At 35.7% G+C, this 16,561-nt stretch overlaps 1 protein-coding gene across 4 annotated transcripts in view; it reads right to left on the bottom strand.

Annotated features, from left to right (window-relative positions):
- The window catches only part of CCSER1 (coiled-coil serine rich protein 1), a 1,315,617-nt gene that overhangs the window by 1,146,707 nt on the left and 152,349 nt on the right, over positions 1-16,561 (bottom strand). For all 4 annotated transcript variants that reach the window (XM_045472859.1, XM_045472868.1, XM_045472871.1 and 1 more), the window contains exon 3: positions 15,649-15,833. In XM_045472859.1, the coding sequence (XP_045328815.1) occupies positions 15,649-15,833 (185 nt within the window). The remainder of the gene's footprint in view (positions 1-15,648; positions 15,834-16,561) is intronic.

Consider the following 16,561-nt stretch of genomic DNA (forward strand, 5'->3'; position numbering starts at 1 on the left):
ACTCTTAAGTACATTTAATATAATTATCTTCTGAGTTTTTCTTTAATTTGGGCTGCTGTACCCCAAGTAATTCTACAGTGATTTTATTATGCAATATTGTCTTTTTTTTTGAAATAAATTTTTTAAAGAAGATTTTGTCTATTGCTAACTAAAATACACTTGCTTATTGAACCAGAATAATTTGCTATTTAATTGTGAAAGAATTCTTATTTTTCTGTAAATACAGAAAGTTTTATCAAAATTGGGAAATCGCTTTATTTTACATTGTTGTTTTATAAGAACAAAAACCAATTTCTGTAAAAATCATTTGTATGGGCCAATTGTTCTGATTTCCTTAAAAAAGCTAAATGTCTACTTATAACAACTGGGAGAGAATCATGAAAAGCTGAAGACCTTAGCACTTTTATGTTCAACCCCACTGCACTGAATCAAAACACAGAAAACAAACTATATACTGAACAACAGAGTTTTACCTTTGAACTTCTTTAGCTAACAGACCTTACAGGCTTCCAGCTGTGGAACAGTAAGTTCCCTTCAAGAAATCATACTATCACTTCATAAAACTTAATGGTGTCCCAACTCCCTTTTGTTATGCAGGACTTCCTAGAGAGATGAATGCTATTGGAAAAAAAGCAGGCATTACCAGTTCCTTTCTCTTTTTCTAAATGTAGACCTAGCATCTCTGCTTCAGTTCTTTTTTCTCAGCTATAGCAACTTCCAGTGGACTGCTGGGTCAAGTTAAATCTTTAAGATCAGCATACTCTGGTACCCACTTGGCTCAGCAATAGTTTCCATGTACTGTTATTATTATTAAAAAATAAAAGAAAGAGAATCACTGTGATTCATGAACCATAGCTAGGTGGCTGATCTTTTCATTGAAAATCACTACTTGTATTAATGTATCTGCATTTCTTTGTAACATAAATCTACTGAAGGCAACAGCATGCTGATACACTGTCTCATCCCAACTAGTTCCTAATACGTGACATGAATTATCTGACAGCTGGTTGCCTCCCATTCAAATCATGTAGTCTAAATATTCAAACTAAAAACCCTAGTAGTGGGTGTATTCTTCCAAAACAATGAAAAAGTAAGAAAGAGCAAAAACTTCAGTGTTTTACAGTTTTCTCTCACAAGAGTTTAGAAATACTAAAATTATGATAGGATAGACTAGTACTTTTACAAAAGACACTCTAGTTCAAAATTTGTTTTAAAGTAAATAAGGTACTCTATAAATCATTATTTTCTTCAACATAATGTTTTGGTCTTTGATGTCATCACCTATTACTATTTTAGAAAACATTATCTTGCAATTTAACAGAAGACACTTTTTAAGTAGTAAATTATCAAATTATGACGTGATTAGTAATATAAGGGTCCACAAAGATGTCCATGATGGTTAAACTTTTTGTTTAAGAAAACAAAGATGCAAATTAAAATTCTTTTTAAATAGCTAAGACAATATCTTAAAGGTAGATACTTTTTCCTTAACTTCTTAGTCAAGAAATAAGGAGGTAGAATAAATGGTCCAATTAAAATGCAACATAATTATAGTAAAATACGGAAATTTTAAATGCTCTTCTCTATTATTTTTTCTAAGTAATGTAAATTGATTTTGAAAAATGCATGCATTTCCAAAAAATAAGCAAATGAGAAGCCAGGTAAATACAAGGTTATTCTTACAAAACATTAATATATAAAGAACTTGATTTTTTTATTTTAATTTTTTTGTTTTTAATTTTATTTTAGAGAGAGAGAAAGATCAGGGGAGTAGAGGGGGAGGGAGAGAGAGACAGACAGAGAATCCCAAGCAGGCTCCATGCTCTGCACAGAGACCAATATGGGCCTTGACCCAGGGCTCAATCCCACAAAAGACCCCAAATAGCCAAAGCAATCTTGAAAAATAAAAACAAAGCTAGAGGCATCACAATTCTAGACTTCAAGTTATATTACAAAGCTGTAGTAATCAAAACAGTATGGTAGTGGCACAAAAATAGGTACATAAATCAATGGAACAGAATAGAAAACCCAGAAATAAACCCTCAACTATATGGTCAGTTAATCTTCAACAAAGCAGGAAAGAATATCCAATAGGAAAAGGACAGTATCTTCAACAAATGGTATAAGGAAAACTGGCCAGCAACATTCAAAAGAATGAAACTAGACCACTTCCTTACATCACACACAAAAATAAATTCAAAATGGATAAAAGATGTAAATGTGAGACCTACAACCATAAAAATCCTAGAAGAGAACACAGGTAGTAACTTCTTTGACATTGGTTGTAGCAACCGTTTTCTAGATATTGTCTTCTAAGGCAATGGAAACAAAAGCAAAAATAAACTATTGGGACTACAACAAAATAAAAATGTTCTGCACAGCAAAGAAAACAATCAATAAAACTAAAAGGCAGGGCACCTGGGTGGCTCAGTCAGTTAAGTGTCCGACTTCAGTTCAGGTCATGATCTCACAATTCATGAGTTCAAGCCCCGCATTGGGCTCAACTGTCAGCACAGAGCCTGCAGCCTGCTTCAGATTCTATGTCTCCCTCTCTCTCTGCCCTTCCCCCCACTTGTGCTCTGTGTGTCTCTCTCTCTCAAAAAAAAAAAAAAAAAAAAAAAACATTAAAAAAAATAAATAAAAAACTAAAAGGCAATCTTCCGAATGGGAGAAGATATTTGCAAAAGACATATCAGATAAAGGGTTGGTCTCCAAAAAAACTTAAAAGAACTTATAAAACTCAACAAACAAATAATCCAATTAAAAAATTAGGCAGAAGACATGAACAAACATTTCTCCAAAGAAGACACAGAGATGGCCAACAGACATGAAAAGATTTTCATGATCGCCTATCACTGGGGAAATGCAAATCAAAACTACAATGAGATATCACTTCATGCCTGTCAGAATGGCTAAAATCAACCACACACACACACACACACACACACACACACACACACACACAAAACAGGTGTTGGTGAGGATGTAGAGAAAAAGAAACCCTCTTGCATTATTGGTGGGAGTGCAAACTGGTACAGCCACTGGGGAAAACACTATGGAGGTTCCTCAAAAGTTAAAAATAGAACTACCCTACAATCCAGCAGTTGCACTATGGGTATTTACCCAAAAAATACAAAAACACTAATTCAAAGTGATACATGCACCTCAACATTTATAGCAGAATTATTTAGTAGCCAAGATATGGAAACAGCCCAAGTGTCCATTGACTAAATAATGGGTAAAGAAGATGTGGATAAAAAGGAATGAAATAGATAACTAGATAAAAAAGAATGAAAGTTGCCATTTGCAACAAGATGGATGGAGATAGAGGGTATAATGTTAAGGAAAATAAGTCAGTCAGAAAAAGACAAATACCATATGATTTGACTCATATATGGAATTTAAAAAACAAAACAAATGAGCAAACTGGGAAAAGGAGAGAGAGAGAGAGAAAGAGAGAGAGAGAGAGAGAGAGAGAAATCAAGAAACAGACCCTTAGTTAGAGAGAACAATTGATAGTTACCAGAGGAGAGATAGATGGAAGGATTGTTAAACAGGTGATGGGGATCAAGGAGTGCATTTGTTATGATGAGCAATGGGTAATGTATGGACTTGTTGAATCACTATATTTACACTTGAAACTAATATAACACTATATGTTAACTAACTGGAAGTAAAATAAGAACTTAAAACAAAAACATGGAAAACAAAAACAAAAAAGTGTAGTGGTGGGTGATAGCCATGAAGGTAGAATTTATCATCGCAGTGTATTACACTGTCTCTAATGAGGAGGTCCTATTTTAAGTGATGTAATTGCTGTTTATCCAATGTGGCTTTAGAAACAGAAGGGAGATTGAGAATTACTGGAATATCTTAAAAGGAAGCTGAACTATATGTCTATAAAAACAGGACAGTAATATAAATAGCAGAGAACAAAGGAAGAGGAGCCATTAACTATTAGGGCAAATACCAATTCACTGCATATTTCTCTACATCTACTCCAAAGTTTCAGTCCTCAGAGTTTCTACTATTCTCCTTATGGAAAGAGAGCTTTCATAAGCCTTCATTCTATTTCCATAACTCCAATATATTGTTTTTTTCAATGTTGACTGATGTTGTCAGATTTCTGATATAATAGAGATTCCCAGCCTTTTGTTTAGAATCTACAAATGACTTCACCTATATCTTAAGTTTTCAGATAGGACAGGTGAAAAATAAAGGCAAGAGCATGATGGGCCAAATGCAAGTAATAGCTGTGTCTAAAATGTAGATATGAAGAAGCAGCCTGCTAAGGAGACTGTAAGGAGAAAAAAAGGAGAAAAAGAGAGGAAGAGATAGATATATAGGGGCGCCTGGGTGGCTCAGTCAGTTAAGCATCCTACTTCAGCTCAGGTCGTGATCTCACAGTCCGTGAGTTCAAGCCCTGCGTTGGGCTCTGTGCTGACAGCTCAGAGCCTGGAGCCTGCTTCAGATTGTGTCTCCCTCTCTCTCTGACCCTCCCCCATTCATGCTCTGTCTCTCTCTGTCTCAAAAATAAATAAGCATTAAAAAAATAAGAAAAAGGGGCGCCTGGGTGGCGCAGTCGGTTAAGCGTCCGACTTCAGCCAGGTCACGATCTCGCGGTCCGTGAGTTCGAGCCCCGCGTCAGGCTCTGGGCTGATGGCTCAGAGCCTGGAGCCTGTTTCCGATTCTGTGTCTCCCTCTCTCTCTGCCCCTCCCCCGTTCATGCTCTGTCTCTCTCTGTTCCAAAAATAAACGTTGAAAAAAAAATTTAAAAAAAAATAAGAAAAAGAAGTGATACATATATATAGATAGATATATGAAGTCTTCAATAGTGTAAGAACTTGAAGAGAAGTTAATGATGAAGGTTTAAAAAAAAAAAGAATATGAAAATTGGTAAAGTCACTGATGACTTTAGAGTAGTACTCAACCCGGGGTGATTTTTGCCTGCAAAGGCATATTTGGCAATGCCTGGAGATATTTTTAGTTATTAAAACTTGAGGGTTCTACCGGCATTTAATGGGTAGGAGTCAGAGATTCTATTAAACATATACTGCACAAGACACCCCTGTACCCAAAGAACTATCCAGGACAAAATGTCAATAGTTGCAAAGTTGAGAAACATCCTGTATATTACAGGAGCTAACTATATGCAACTGAAGAGTTCATGGGCAGTTGAGAAAATTAATATGCCAAGAAAAGGCTATTCTTTAAGAACTTGTTGACTTGTAAGGAAAAAGAGGGCCAGGATGGAGAACTTCTGGATTAAGCAGGGCATAGAAAAAAATTATTTTGTTTGCTTTCTTCAAGGACAGAAACTTGATCATACTGTACACTGACAGTAATGAAGAACTAGATAAGAAACCAGAGGGGAAAAGTGCTATGAAGTGCTATTCTACAGGAGATGAGGATCAGAACTCAAGAAGACTAGTAGAAAAGACTGCTTTGAAAGAATGACCATAATGTCTAAGATCAAAGGAAATGAAGGACTGACGGGTAAAAATACAAATGTATTGGGAGTGTCAAAAACAGGATGGATAGTTTGAGGACAGCATTTAAGGTTCATACTCAAAAAATAACAATAAAGTTCATACTCAGTGCTTGAGTTAAGCTGCTGGTCTGTGATCCACTTTCCCGTTATAGGAGGAAATGGGAGTATGCTTTCTGTCAAGGAAGAAGGCAGCTGACTCAATAGAATTTCCTTGTAAACATACTGATAACAGACCTCCTAGCAAACAAACTGGCAAACTAAGTGGTTTCACTAGTACGGCAGCTTATCTATGGACTGCTTTTAACAGAATATGTCTAATTATCTAGGTTGCTTATGAAAAATAAAGCTAGAATACAGAGATTTATGGAATATGGCTCCATGGAAAATTTCTATGTATTCTACACATCTGAATATGAAATCGAGAGGTTTTGTATGGTCAAATGGTAAAAACTTCCAGTTATAAAGATAAATAAGTTCTGAGGATGTAATGTACAGCATGGTGACTGTATTCAAAGGGGGAAAAAAATGGAGACGTTTTGTACTGAGATGGCTCTTTCTGTGTGAATGAGGTGATCATACACACCTACCACTTCAAATCTCATCCAAAAACCTGAGCCAGGACCCATCAGATAAAGAAAGGAAGGACATGGGAAGCTGGGAAGGTATTCAGATCTCTACCTGCTTCACCTGTGCCCCTAGATGTCTGATTAAAGCTCTGATTCATGTGAGTCCCTCTTGACAAAAAAAATTATTTGGGTTTCTCACTGGCACATTCACTAAACATTGGGTAGCACTAAAGACAACTACTGAATATTAAAATCATAACTTTATAAAGTAATTACAAACATATACAATAAAGAGCATAAGAGACAAAGCTAAAAAAAAATAATAAATTGTTTCAGCTTGGATAAAACAAGCTAAGAACAATAAAAGATATGAACAAAGGAGGCATTTTAGAGCAAAATGTGGCAGTGAAGTGAAATGATCACTGAATTAAATTATAAAAGTGATAAAATGACAGCCACTCTAATTTGCAAGTGATGAATTTAAACAAAGACATCCTCACAGAGCAAAAGTGTAAAATATATATGCGCAACTCATTTGCAAAATCACACCTTTGTATCCTGACACTGCAAATATGGTTTCTGAGACAATTTTAAAAATTTGTCTCAATTTTTAAATTAATTTGAAATTTCAACATAATATTAATATGCTAAAATATTTATTTTGTATATAAACTGACCATAATGCCTAGTATTAGGCATATTTCTACTATAACATATTTCTTGACCTTGGAAGTCAAAATTTGTTTTATTTATTTTACTAAAATTAATAGTCACATTTAAATTTAAATTTTAAAATAGTAGAATAATGACGAAAAATACATTTTTCTTTATTCTTTAACTAGAATAATGTAAAAGCTTCAAATTCCAATGACTATTCCCTCAGAAAATGTAGTTATTTTACACAAGGTCAATTCTGTGTTACAGATTGTGCAGCTGTTGAGATGGCCAGAGATTTGTCATGGATTCTGAATCAATAAATATTCTCTGTCATGCTATAAAAACTGTGCCAGCCCATGGGGTTATCTAAATAAGGCATAAAAGAGTTTTTTCATCTCACAGAAAATTGATATACCTTGATCCAATTAAAAATAAAATGGTCATTTTTGCATCCTAACCCCAAGAATAAAAAGTAAACTTAATTTTGTAATTTCTTATTTTTAGAAGGTATACAAGCTGCTTTATGATTATCCTAGATGTAGTATGGTTAAATAAAAGAATCTTTAATTGCCTTCTACTCCTGTCCTCCATTGTTTTAATAATAGAAATATGTGCTGTTCTTAATAAAGCATTTAATATATATTATTTAATACTGCTACTGTTACAATATGATTTTTTATTGCTATGTTCTGAATGTTTCTGTCCCCCTAAAACTTGTATGTCGAAATGATGGTATTTGGACATGGTATGGGAGGTGCTTAAGTCATAAGGGTAGAACTTTCCTGAATGTCATTATTGTGTATATAAAAGAGACTCCAGGGATGCCTGGGTGGCTCAGTCGGTTGAGCGTCCGACTTCGGCTCAGGTCACGATCTCACGGTTCGTGAGTTCGAGCCCCGCGTCGGGCTCTGGGCTGATGGCTCAGAGCCTGGAGCCTGCTTCCGATTCTGTGTCTCCCTCTCTCTCTGCCCCTCCCCCGTTCATGCTCTGTCTCTCTCTGTCCCAAAAATAAATAAACGTTAAAAAAAAAATTAAAAAAAAAAAAAAAAAAAAAAAAGAGAGACTCCAGGGGCGCCTGGGTGGCTCAGTCGGTTAAGTGTCCAAGTTCAGCTCAGGTCATGATCTCATGGTTTGTGAGCTCGAGCCTTGCGTAGGGCTGTGTGCTGGCAGCTCAGAGCCAGGAGCCTGCTTCGGATTCTGTGTCTCATTCTCTCTCTGCCCCTCCCCTACTTGTGCTCTCTCAAAAATAAAAAAAAAAGAAAAAAAAAAAAAAGAAGAGACTCCAGAGAGCTCCCTGGTCCCTTCCACCATGTACAACACATCAAGAAGGTGCTAGTTATAAACCAGAAACAATGCTGGCATCTTTATCTTCGACTTCCAAGCCTCCAGAGCTATAAGAAATAAATTCCTGTCATTTACAAGCTACCCAATTTGGGATATTTTGCTATAGCGGCCCTAATAGACTAAGACATTCACATTAGGGAAAAATTTGCAAAGGAAAAAAATTAAGTGCTATGTACCTCTCATGTGAACTGCATGAAAAGAAATGTTAATAATTATGATACTGCAATTTTATTTATTTACTCAAACTGGTCCTCAAGTCATTTTAGATGAAGTGAGTTAACTCTATGAATAAGCTATTCATAATTTTGTGCCCCAAACATATAAATTGTGCCAGCTTCTAAATGAAAATGACTCATCCCCAAAGCTAGACATAAAAAAATGAAAGGAATATTTTATCCAATTCTGCTTTTTTGGAATATTTTATCCAATCTGCTTTTCTAAAGGAATTTCTGAATCTGCAAGTTTATAAGAAATGAAGTGAATTGGACTAGATAAAACATGCAGGGAGTTTTAAAATATCACCTTAGGCAGATTTGACCATATTTTTAAATTTGTGCTTCAAAAAATATTGCCAATAATTGACTGTTTCTTTTCCCTCTGTATAGCCAGTCCATAACTATTGTACTGATGTGATCCCGGAAACCATTCCATAAGTCTGACCATCGTAAAATGAATTATGTTTCTACTGGAACAATGTCACAATTGGTATGATATAAAAAACCAGAGTTATATCAAACAGTGCATCATAAAGACATCTGTACATTTGTATAATAAATTAAAATGCCAAAAAAATGTGCATAAGCAAACCACATAAAATGATTGTACTAAAGGCTTTTTAATTCATTTCTATATAAGCATATGTCACAACCTAGTCAGCATTTATACCTTTATTTCACACATATTTATTATGTACCAGGCATTATACTAAATGCTGTAAGAAATGCTGATAATGTAAAAAGCTTCTTCCATTTAAAATTGTTTTTAACGTTTATTTTTGAGAGACAGAAATAGAGTATGAGTCGGGGAGGAGCAAAGAGGAAGACACAGAATCCGAAGCAGGCTCCAGGCTCTGAGCTGTCAGCACAGAGCCCGACACAGGACTCAAACTAATGAACCGTGAGATCATGACCTAAGCCGAAGTCGGACACTTACCCAACTGAGCCACCAAGTGTACCAGTTTCCTCCATTTAAGTGAATGAAGTCTAATAGGTAAAATGAGACCTATTCAAATAACTAAGTAGTGAGTGCCATATATGTGATACAACTTAGAAGGGCATTGATAGGAAAAGAATCATTAGTAACTAGAAAAATCAATAAAGGCATTATAGATTAGAGCCATTAATCTAAAATTAATATACTAGTTATCAACAAATGTAACTTAATGTTTAATGAGTGATACTTGTGATTTTCCTTCTTAAAACTTACGAGGATTGAGAAGAATGATTTGTGTGGCTCCATTTCCTTACAAATACTAATGGTTCCCTTTTCTCATTAAATGTCCTTGTAGCATTCAATGATATTACCTTTAATTCCACTGACAATTAGTTAAACCAAAAGCTGAAATCATTATTTTAACTCTCCAAATGCCAGTAACATTTTTTTTTTGTGCTTTAAAGTTCCATTTAGAATTTCAGGATTAGGAGGAAACATTTATAAAATTAGATATTTTAATTATCAGCTTTCCTTTGCTCTTAATTTTGAGCTCCAACAACCTTTATGCCACAGAATGGAAGTGTGAAAGTACATATACCAAAACGCCAGTAGAGTTCATTTTCCTGATGTATGGTAAAGGTGGGGTGTTTGGAAATGGATTCCTTGAACATTAATGTACTTTATTCTTTACTGTCTAAGTGCCTCTCAGAGTCACTGTTCAGCATTGGTAGCTGGGCCTCAGTGGTAGAAATTAGCCAAAGACATAAATTACATATATATTTCACAGTGCCAATTGAGCATGCGAGCAAAACTCTATATAAATTAGGGACACAGGAGTTCACGTATTCTAAAAATTTGATATCAAGAGCCATAATCCAAATCAAACATCCCCTTAACAGTGTAAATTATAAAATAGTCAGAATTATTAAATCTGTTACATTGACAATATCATGTCAATGTCTCCTAATCTGGAACTCTATCTTCCAGGCCTCTCTTTCATCTTTGTATCTTCAGAGTAGGCTCTCAATAAATATTTATTTAAAGAAACTGTAAAAGAATAGATAAGTAAATGAATGAATGAAGGATAAGCTAATAAAGGAAAGAACAGTTGCCCCCCCCCCAAAAAAAGTGGATTCATAGTTAAGTGTTTCGCTAGTTAATATGGGGCTTAATTCATCTGAGATTACTTAGCTATTGTCAGTAATATCTAAACTCTGGATTTTAACACGCCAACAATTAAAATATGATATGAGAAGCTAATAATCTGCAAGTAACTATTTTTTCCCTCAAAGGTAAATATGGTCTGTTTTTCTACCAAAAAAGTCCTACAGATTATTTTTTGCTTTGTTTTTACTTTGCCATTCCCAGTTCCTACAAAAACAAACAGGATGCCAAACTGCATATGAGAAAAAGTATGCTATCAGAGTAAAACTAGCCATAAATGAATGCTGGCAGAATCCCTTAGCACAAACAGTTCGGGGCAATGTTGTGGATGCATTTGCCAAGTTATCTGAAGACAATGCAACTTTCTGAACCAGCGTTTTAATGTACAGAAATAAATACTTCCAAATTCATTAAGGTTCCCAGAAATTTAGTCAAGTTAATTTAGATACATAGCTCAAGGACTATAAGTCAGGAAGAGAGCACATCCAAAAAACAGAACTTGTAATTACAAATCAATCTTTAACTTTCAAAGAGGTCTTAATCTTTTTCGAGCACAGTGACCAACACAGTGTGAGTCATAAATCAGAGTCCATTAACAGGGAGGGAGGAGGCAAGCAGGAATTCTCAGTTAGTTAAAAGAACTGATGTACACTAAATCTTTTGAGAATATGATAGTCCTTAGTGCCCACCAAATATATCAGGGTCAACACCTTCTAGACACAAGCAAGAGACTACTTCCTGGAGACTTTTGTGGCAAGTATGGGCCAAGTGATTAGATCTAGTCAATAATTTGTCAGAGAAGGTGAAATGAGTCTCTACAGGTCAGAGCATTTATTACTGGGATGAGGACCTTCAGAGATCTTTTTGCCATGGTAAAAGGCAATATTTGCAATAGTTCAACAGCCTGGACATAGAATGAGACATTAAATGGAACTTCCTGAACCTTCTACAACAAACATGTAGCCTGAGTGAGAAATCCATATTATAAAGCCACTAAGATTTGGAGGTCATTTGCTATCATATATCATAGCTTATCCTTATTCATACACTCAAGCACTTTCCTTCCTGTAATGATGTCAGAGCCTCTGTGTTGTCCGTTATATATGAATCTATCCTCACATTAATAATTGTTTATAGGGGCGCCTGGGTGGCTCAGTCGGTTAAGCGGCCGACTTCGGCTCAGGTCATGATCTCGCGGTCCGTGAGTTCGAGCCCCGCGTCGGGCTCTGTGCTGACAGCTCAGAGCCTGAAGCCCGTTTCAGATTCTGTGTCTCCCTCTCTCTGACCCTCCCCCATTCATGCTCTGTCTCTCTCTGTCTCAAAAATAAATAAACATTAAGGGGCGCCTGGGTGGCGCAGTCGGTTAAGCGTCCGACTTCAGCCAGGTCACGATCTCGCGGTCCGTGAGTTCGAGCCCCGCGTCGGGCTCTGGGCTGATGGCTCAGAGCCTGGAGCCTGTTTCCGATTCTGTGTCTCCCTCTCTCTCTGCCCCTTCCCCGTTCATGCTCTGTCTCTCTCTGTCCCAAAAATAAATAAACGTTGAAAAAAAAATTAAAAAAAAATTAAAAAAAAAAATAAATAAACATTAAAAAAAATAAAAAAAAATAAAAAAAAATAATTGTTTATAGAGCAGGATGATCTTACATATGGAGTTAAAGGTCACTGTGTGAAGCTGTTGGAGAAACAATGACAAATCCTTAAATTTATTCATTTATATACCACAGTCTAGGGGAGCCTGGGTGGCTCAGTAGCTTGAGCGTCCGACTTTGGCTCAGGTCATGATCTCACTGCTTATGAGTTCTGCATAGTGCTCTGTGTTGACAGCCCAGAGCCTGGAGCCTGCTTCAGATTCTGCGTCCCTGTCTTGCTCTGCCCCTCCCTCGCTCCTGCTCTCTTTCTCTCTCAAGAATAAATAAAACATTTAAAAAAATTATACACCACAGTCTAGAAGAAAAGTTCATAAAAAGAAAGGGCCTATTTCTACAAAATATTTTTTTAAATATGTGGGCCATCCTAAGAAAGGTATCAAGAAAATAATAGAGAAAATGAAGGAAAGTCTTTACTTAAAGCAGTTTGAAAATATTTAACAAATGTGAATCCTTATCAAATTTTTCCAGATATATTCTGGTTTCATGTAATAAATTTAAGCCAACTCCAATTTCTTCTGAGGCACTGAGGTTCAAAGAATTAATACATCCTCCTCTTTCCCTTTCAGATTGAAATATCCCCAAAATATACAAAATCACTAGAACTGTGGTCTAACCTATTAGGACATATCTTTGTTCATTCAGAAACTCTCAGCATCTTAATAAATAAAGCAAGCCATATCCTACTGGTAAACTTAAATCCCCATCAACTAGACAAAATACTCCAGTTCCTTCTAAGTATGAACATCTTTTTTTGCAACAATGTTCCTTTCTACATGAGTTACCTTTCAGTAAAGACACTGATACCATTCATCAGTATATCAAGAAGTACATATTTTAAGTACAGAATCAGCATTAAATTGTTTTTTTTTTTTTTGTATCCCTTACAGAAGATTATAGCCTAGACCCAGAACAAGCACAGACTGCCTTAACTGTGTTTAACTTCATTACAAATAAATAATGCAAAAAATAAATAATTTTAAACTTATTACATTCTCCCCAAAGCATTTAAGATTTAGAGTTAGGTAGAATCCAAATCTGAATCATATCTCTGCCACCTACTATCTGTATTTTGAGGTAAACTGCTTATCTTCTTAGAGTTCTATTTTCCTTTACAAAATGTGATTAATAATAGTATCACTTGGGGGTGTCTGGGTGGCTCAGTGGGTTAAGCAACCATTAAACTTTGGGTCAGGTCATGATCCTGTGGTTCATGAGTTTGAGCCCCACGTCGGGCTCTGTGCTCACAGCTGAGCCTGAAGCCTATTTCAGATTCTGTGTCTCCCATTCTCCCTGACCCTCCCCCACTTGTGCTCTGTCTCTCTCTCTCTCTCTCTCCCTCTCTCTTTCCCAAAAATAAATAAACATTTAAAATGATAATAATAATAATAATAATAATAATAATAACAATATCATTTGGTGGATAGCATTGGGAGGACTGGATGTGATAAAACACATGAAGCATTAAGAGAAGTACTTTGGTCCAAATAAATATTGAAAATACATGTTACTATTATTATTGTTCCAAGAGTAAAGAATAACTGAACATGAATGTTTTCCTACATATATACATTTGCTTGAATTATTTTAGAAGAGGAATACAGAAAATGTGTCACGGTCACACATAAAGCTATAATTTCCAAAAAAGGCCACTCGTTTCACATATAGCTAAGATTACCTAAAGAGTCCTAACATTTGCCTTCTTTGCTATGAGTCAAACAACATATTTTACACATTTTATATTCATGATTACACTGTAAAATTAAAGGATGAGATAGTAGTTGTGAGATCAAAAAAAAAAAAAAAAAAGTAAAGCCATAAAACAATTTTGATAGGTTTCATATAGAAATTCAATCACCAGTATTTATTTTAACAAGTGTTATCTGTAAATCCAGTGAACATGTACAATATTTTCATGGAGTTACTATTCTATCAAGGATAGCCTTTCCCCAACCATGGCAACGATGTAATTCTGCCATCTAGTGGAAGAGCTGTACCACTGCAGGGACACTTTTTGAAAAGTATAAAAAGCCTCAAATGAAAGAACAAAACTGCATTTCTGTGTTCTGACATTTTAAATATTAAATCTTGATTGTGATTGGGAAGAATAATTTGTGATGTTACAAAGAGAATTACTGAAATATAGTATGAAAATCATGAGCTACAAAGAATATGTAAAAGGCCCAACTCTGGGCAAGTCCAATGCATACTGCATAATTATTCACATAAATACATCTTACGAAGGAAAAATAAGAATTTCGTGAAGAGAAATGTTTCATAATAAGTAGTTATCCATGATTTTTAATTCTGCATCAACTCAAAATCTTTTTTAACACGTTCTTGCACTTAAACAATAGCAACTGCAATAGTAATACAATATTTTCAATGCACCAAAAGATGAAATTTAACACCATTCTCTATGTAAAAACATAAATACACAAAATTCTATTGTATGATAGAAACAAAAATCCCACTATCATTTGTTGTTTTGCAGTTACTGATTTGCCCAATATTAAGATATGGCCAAACCTAATCTAATTGTTAGAACTTCTAACTTCAAGGAAATGTTTTGGCTATCACTCAATGTTACCTCAGTAACTTAAGACTTCTTCACAATACAATTGTCAAAACTGGATGACCTATTTACATTTGAAACCAAATCATCTAAAATACACAGAGATAAAATACATGAGTAATTTAGTTTTGAGCATTTTTCACACATATCCATGAACAGGGGATATAGGTAAGTAGGTAAGCAGGTACACAGGTAGACATATCGTTTCAAAGAACCACTGTTAAATACCAGGAATCAAAAACACTGCTGGAAAAGCATACATCTGTGAGGAAATGAACAAGAGAACTCCAAAAGGCAATCCCACCCCAATATTTGTAAGACCTGACGCCCCCTAGACCTCTTGCAGTCCACTCATCAATTTCCCACCCTGGCTTTATCTTCCACTGCGAATGAGCATCACACACATGCCTCTAAGACACCACAGCCCTCAAGTGCAAGCTCAGAAACGACTCCCCTGTAGACATGCTACCTTACCCTTCACCAGCAGGCTCATGCAGTTTGAACCAGAAATCTGGAATCTGTTACTCAGAATGTGTCAAAGCTTTGGATGGGCATTTTGCCTTGACCCCAAAAGCTCCTCATCCTGTGTGGATGGGCAACTGTAAAACGTCAAGCAGACGTAGGATCCCTGAAGAGTCAATGGGTGGTACTGGCATAATGGCAGAATATAAAAGGACATTTTTTAGAGTGGCTATAGGGTAGACAGATGTTGTGAAATAATGGTTATCAAAGGGTACCCTCATGATCAGCTTTTTTCTTAGCTTGTGTATCCCAGGGTCTTGATCTAGAACACAGAGTATCAAACTTTCTATGGAAGCAAGGAAGACAGGAATTGAGGGCAACTATCATGGTGTGCTACTATGTGTCAAGACCCATAAGAGTTTCAAGTGCAAACGTAGCCTCTTTAACTTGGGATATCAACTAAGGAGATAGATTTTTTCTTCAAGTTATGAAATGTCTATTCTTCAGTCTGTTTTCATATTGCAAAAGGCAGGAATATCCCAGTCCTGTACATAACTATTTTAATAAATGCAAGTATATGTGTATACTTACCATGCTGTTCATTTTTGAAGATGATGAACCTGCTCTTTGCTTTCTTAGACTGTTCACTTCTTCTACATTTCCATCTTTTGGTTTCAAAATCATTCTGCTACTCCCTGCAGTTCCTTCAGATGAGGATCGCAATCGCCTCTCTATAAATCTCCCTTCACGATATGGACTGAAGCTACTGGCAAGAACTATTAAAATAAATAAATAAATAAATAAATAAATAAATAAATAAATAAATATTAATACAAATCTTAACTGTAGTTTTTACAAATGTTCCATTTAAAGCAAATAAGAAACTCTTAGTGTCATTCAAAAATTCTCTATCATAGAAAGAAGTTTTAAATTAATAGTGGTAAGTTTAGTTTACTTAATCACATAATGATTTTGAAGCTCAAAACCTCTGCAGCCATCCTTGGCTTCTCCATACTTCATATAAATCACATAAGCAAATCCTGTCTTTATTACCCTCAAATTGTATATAGAATCTGATCACTTCCTACCTTCCCCACTAACATCCTGGACCAAACTCCCATCAACCCTAGCTTGGGTTACTATAATACTGATCAGTCTCCTTCCTTTGACTATTCCTACCTGACTCTCCCCCACAAAAACCACAGCCTTCTTTCCACATGGTAACCAGAATGATACACTGAAGACATAAGTAACATTGATCATGAGCATTCCTCTAGTCATAGAGCTATGTTTAACCAATGTCCTATCAGTTGCCTTATGATAACCCTACTCTATCCCTTTATTTAAGGGCCTCCCCATGTTCATCTGTTCACTTTTCTAACTTCATCTTCTGCTGCACCCTCCTCCTTCACTCTGTTTATGCTACTCTGGGCCTCTTGCCATTGCTAGAACACTGCAGGCACACTCCAGTACCAAAGTGGCCTTTACCACATAGTCTTTGCAC

Source organism: Leopardus geoffroyi, chromosome B1, assembly GCF_018350155.1.
Source record: "Leopardus geoffroyi isolate Oge1 chromosome B1, O.geoffroyi_Oge1_pat1.0, whole genome shotgun sequence".
NCBI lineage: Eukaryota > Metazoa > Chordata > Mammalia > Carnivora > Felidae > Leopardus > Leopardus geoffroyi.